General features: G+C 36.2%; 1 protein-coding gene across 1 annotated transcript; it reads left to right on the plus strand.

Annotated features, from left to right (window-relative positions):
- Positions 1–1,162: 1,162 nt before the first annotated feature.
- On the plus strand, positions 1,163–1,948 carry LOC123683131. The gene has a single exon (XM_045622029.1). It carries the CDS (start codon positions 1,163–1,165, stop codon positions 1,946–1,948), a length of 786 nt encoding a protein of 261 aa, XP_045477985.1.
- The last annotated feature ends 3,922 nt before the right edge of the window (positions 1,949–5,870 follow it).

Raw genomic sequence — 5,870 nt, forward strand, 5'->3', positions numbered from 1 at the left:
AAAAACCATCATTATTTGATGTTTTAGTGTTTTTTTAACATTTCTGAACATCCTACCTACAAAGTGTCATATGTCATTTTGAAGGGAAAAAAATAACGAATTCAACGAAGTAATGATATATAGGGTGTTCCATTAAAAGAAATATAGGTTTGTGTTGAATCTTCAAAACCATACCCCGAAAAAATATTGAGTACGCCACTGGATTCTACGCAGAATTCTGATTCAGGCGTAGTTTTTACCTCAGCATTATTTCTAATAACTTCGGAGATAAAGAAGGGGTCCGAAAAGTATCAATTTCCAAAATCACCCTGTATCTTTTGAACGGAAACAGTTATGCAAAATCTGATTAGACCAACTTGAGTTTCACGAAAAAGAAGGACAGGAACGTGAAAACCGCAAGGCTCTATCTTAAATAACAAGCGAGAAACCTGGCTGTCTCACCCAAAATGGGATGCACTGTACATACAAAACACAAAAATCACTCTGAAAGAATGGGAGGGTTATTTCAAAAACCTTTACGATTCAACAACACCGAGCACATCACCGCAGAACTTACACCAGGATGATGAGGGACAAACCCATAGGTGGACCATTTCATTGAAAAAAATACACCAAGTGGTCACTAAACTGAAAAACAGAAAAGCTCAAGGTATTGATGAAATATCGAACGAGATGATCAAGTATGGAGGGAACACGTTACACGAAGAATTGCAGACTTTTTTCAATAAAATACTGGACACCAATAGTGTACCATCAGAATGGAAAGAGAGCATTTTGATACCGGTCTTCAAAAGGGGAGAAAAAAGTGATTCACAAAATTATTGAGGTATCAGCTTGATGAGTGCAGTGCAAAAACTCTTCACTAAAATTCTAGCGCAAGAGGTGATGTCGTCTGGGATTTCTGAGGAATAGCAGGGGTTCAGAGCAAACAGGTCTGCTATAGATGCTATATTTGTGATTCGCCAAATTACGGCAAAGGCTATAGAGTTCAATAAGGCAGTCTTTATGTGCTTCATTGATCCAACATAATAGAAGTAATCGAGAACCTGAACACCGATAATTATACATATGTGAGAATTGAGAATAAATTGAGCAATAGAATTCCTGTGACAGCCGGTATCAGACAGGGAGACAGCCTCAGCCCAATCTTTTCAGCATCATAATGGATGAGATAATAAACGAAGTGAAGAAGGCTGGAAGAGGATACCGAATGGAAAACAAAGAAATAAAAATCGTATGTTATGCCGATGACGCAGTGATCATATCAGAAGACGAAGATAACTTGCAAAGGCTCCTGTATAAGTTCCAACAAATAGCCGAAGCTTTCAACATGCAAATATCTGTGAAGAAAACAAAATCTTTTACAGTATCTAAAGAACCAAGAAGATGTAAACTCGCGATATACGATCATAGTGTAGAACAAGTGATGTCGTTCAAATATCTAGGCACGAATATAACAAGTAATAGGAATTTGATGAACGAAGTGAAAGCTCAAACAACGAAGGCATCATTAATATCAGGGTATTCGCGAGATCTATTCTGGCGGAATAAATATATGAGCACCAGGAGCAAAGTCAGAATATACAAGATCTGTGTGAGACCGGTGATGACATACGCGATAGAGACCAGAGCAGAGAACACCGTAACTAAGCGTCTTCTAAGAACAACTGAGATGCGAGCGCTGAGATCTATAGCGGAATACACATTACTTGACCGCAAAAGAAACGAAGAAATTAGAGAGATATGTGACATCCAGGATGTGGTGAGATGGGCAAGAAAAAGGCGAAGAGCATGGAGAGACCATGTGGACAGAATGTCGGATGACCGCTTGGCAAAGATCGCAAAGGAAGAAAAACCAAATACATCCCGACCACCAGGACGACCACCTACAAGATGGTATGACAGCTGGTCTTCGTCATCCCAGCAGCAGCTAGAAAACCATGGATGAAACACAGGACTAGTCCTAACTTACGATGAAGAAGAAGAAGTATTATGATATTGTTTCCGAATCTATAAAATTTGGAGGACGCTTTGTGGTCATTTTAGTGACGAAAAAAATTATTGGACTTGTATTTCGAAATTTGTGATCGCAAAATTGATTTGAAGCCAATTTGAAATACTTTGATTTCGTGTCTGCTTGTCTATCTGTACTCCCATCACTCAATGAATACCATTCATTAATTCCTCATTTCTGATTCGATTTCAACGGAATTTATTGGTATTTATTAGTCCAATTGAAAAATCGCGTGAGCGCGAGCTCACAATCGATCATGAGCAACAACATGCTAATGATTCTGAACAGTGTTTGAAGCTGTTTAAGTGCAATAAACCTGAGTTTTTGATGATATGTGACAATGGATGAAACATGGCTCCATCATTTCACTCCAGAGTCCAATCGACAGTCAGCTGAATGGAGTGCACACGAGGAACTGAAATCGAAGCGAGGAAAAACACAGCAGTCAGCTGGCAAGGTTATGGCATCAGTATTCTGGGATCCGCAAGGTAGAATATTCATTGATTACCTCCAAAAGAGCCAGACCATCAACAGAGATTATTATATAGCGCTATTGAATCGTTTAAAGGATGAAATCGTTAAAAACGGACCCATTTGAGGCAAAAAAAGTGCTATTTCTTCAAGACAATGCGCCGTGTCACAAATCAATGAAAACGATGGCAAAATTGCATGAATTAGGTTTCTGCATCCATGGTATTCGCCAGATCTGGCCCCCACTGACTTTTTCCTGTTATCAGACCCCAAAAGAATGCTCGCTGGAAAGAAATTCAGCGCAAATGAAGAAGTAATCGCCAAAACTGAGGCCTATTTTGAAGCGAAAGACAAATCTTTATGTTTACAAATACCTAAGCTTATGGTATGAAATCTACGATCTATTTAGTTTGACTACCACTTACCGCTAAAGTCATCTAATACGGCGGAAGCATGGTTGTACACTTAATAGGTCTTCTATTATTTCTGACAATCTTCTGGCAATATTTCAACTTGTTTTCTGAAGCTTATTCCAGAGTTAATTATCAATTGCTGTAAAAGCTGTGAACAGTGAGATTTTTGAGGTTATGTTTCGTTCATAAATATTTCAAAAATGAATATGACATTTTATATATTGTTACAATGATACAAGCAACAAAACATGACATAAAATTACAGATAGGATATCTTAATAGTTTCAAAGACAAGTAATATAAATATCAAAATTATGACAACTATCCAATTATCCAAAACTATACAATTCAGTGAACGACTAATGAATTGAATAAATTAATTTACAGAAACACAGGCTATGTTTTGGAATAGTTCAAAAAATTTACTGAATCTACGAACTCATTATTTGTATAGTCATTTGACTAAAAGAAAACACCATATGCTAACTGAAAGAAAAGTTTCTCTGCTAATATTTACAGAGGTAAGTATCCCAACAATTCGAGTTATAAATCTTTTTTATTACTCTTCTGTGAAATGGATATGTAAATCAACATTCACAATGAAAAAAATGAATTACTCCTTGACATTTCTAGGGGTAAAGTGTTTATTCAAAATTGAAATCTGACCTTCATGAACAGATATTTGAAGAAGCTCATAAGCGCTCCTGAATTCACGTCAATGCTTTTCTAATTTCGTTATTTTCGATCACAAAGATGATGGTATGTCCTCAGTACAAATACATATAATATTTCTATAATTGAATAGGGTTGAAATGAGCCTTAGATAAAATGTAATTGAATGCAGTTCTTGCATCTTGCCTATGCCGAATGTTCCATTCGTCATATTATGAAAGGTCTAATGGAATTATCCATGCATTCTATTCGTCCATTAGTGTGTACTATCGTTCTAACTGTCGGTATTGTCTGCAACAACAAAATATACCAATAAAGTATGATAACTGCTGTATTCGACTTGTCGTACACCTACGTATGTTGCAAATTGATTTCTTCGAAAAGAATTGTTATATTTATTGGTCACATTCTTTGAGGTGTGAAGACATTTGTCGATACCGATAGCACACTCATGCAAAAAAAAATCAGCACTCTCAGAAAATTTATATTATGAACCATTGTTATTGATGGTCTAGCTCAGAGATAGATGATTAAGGCGAAATAGTTGTTGGTATTGAGGGTTTACTATAAAGGGACCGACATGATTTTACATTTCAATTTTCATCTTGCTTATTGAGATGTTCCGTGAACATATTCACCGATTTCTTTTCATGTATTCAAATCATCACGATAACCTTAGCCGAAAAATAATTGAGTTAGCTTTCCAGCTAACAGCAAGTTTTACACAACACAATGGTTATTATAATATCTCTAATGATATTTACTATCCAATTACTTTTTAAAACCACATACAAACATTTCAAGCTTTGTATAAAATATCGAGCTGATAACATATTCAGAACTATATTTAGAGAAAAAGCACAGAAATAGCCAATATTTCTGTGATTAAAAATCTGATTTGGTGAAGATTTTGAGAATATACAGGGTGTCCTGCGACTCCTGCGAGTAACTATGGAGATACTCTTATCAGAGGTAGAGTATGACTACGTGAATAAGGATTGACTAAATAATAGTTATTTGTTTTACTAGACAGCATAGTATAAGATTGGCTGCCACGGCTGATAATTTCTGCCGAGTTGAACATATAATTTTTTTCGTTCGGCAGCTGTATCTGCCTTGAAGGCTGCAAAGTGTTCTAATTGCCCTCTTCTGCAGCCTAAAAAAAATTATCCCATATGTGGCTTAAGAATGAAAATTAGCGAAATACGCTAACCTACCTATCTCGTCTGAAGTGCACATCTTTATTCTACGAATCGAAAAAACTGCCGCTGAAAACTTTCTGGTTAAGACACCTCTATGGGTTCTCCTACCCAATTTACTCTCTAGATGTAGCCCGAGCAACTTTAAAGAGGATACTTGTTGAGTTGCATGTGAAAGCAAAACTTGTTGAGTTTTTTAATCATTTAATTTTATCTATTTGCCTGAAATCATTCTTTTATCCGCTCCAGCACAATTTTCACTTCTTCACGAATCTCTTCCGGGTTCGAACCCTTAATCAACACAGAGGTATCATCAGTATACATGGTGATCCCATAACATTCCATACTAACCAGGATGTCATCGATGAAAATGAAGAATAGTATCGGACTCAGGACAGAACCCTGCGGCACTTCATTACCAATGTCTCCGACCTTCGATCCTTCCACGCAACCTATTGCTTTCTGTTAGCCAAATACGATGATATCAGATCGAGTTATATCCATCCAACACCATAATATTCCAGCTTCTCAAGTAAAATGTCATTATCGACGGTGTCAAAAGCCTAAATAATAATTATCGTTGACAGTTTATGAAATATCTGAGTTTTTTGGAAAATATTGGATATATTCATATTATGGTCAGTGATAGCTACTTAAAAGTCTACCTTCGGTAGTACAGTGGTTTGGGAGACGGCTGTGATGCTGAAGGTACCGGGTTCGAATCCCGGCTAGGTCATGGATGTTATGGTATGATGAGGTTACATGTAAGAGTAGCTTCAAGCTAAATGTCACCTTGTTGTATCTAATTGAAGAATAAAGTCGTTAAAAAAAAAAAAAAAAGTGAAGGTGAAAATATTGATTGGCAGAAAATGTCGAATATTTAATTCCTATTGAGACTAATCATTTTGCTGCCTAGGCAGGAAAAGTTATTCTTTGCTGATTGATATACAATCTGTAAAATCAATATTTGCTGACAATTGGAGAAAAAATTAATTTCTGCCTTTCCTTTTTATATTGATGCAAATAATGAAATCATCATCATACAAAAAACTCAAGGGATGAATTTATTGATACTTGGGATTTTATTGACACATGACAAGG

Source organism: Harmonia axyridis, chromosome 6 (assembly GCF_914767665.1).
Source record: "Harmonia axyridis chromosome 6, icHarAxyr1.1, whole genome shotgun sequence".
In the NCBI taxonomy this organism is placed as follows: Eukaryota; Metazoa; Arthropoda; class Insecta; order Coleoptera; family Coccinellidae; genus Harmonia; species Harmonia axyridis.

Excerpts from the sequence above, each read along its gene's own strand:
- LOC123683131 (XM_045622029.1), top strand. The coding sequence starts at position 1,163 with ATGGATGAGATAATAAACGAAGTGAAGAAGGCTGGAAGAGGATACCGA.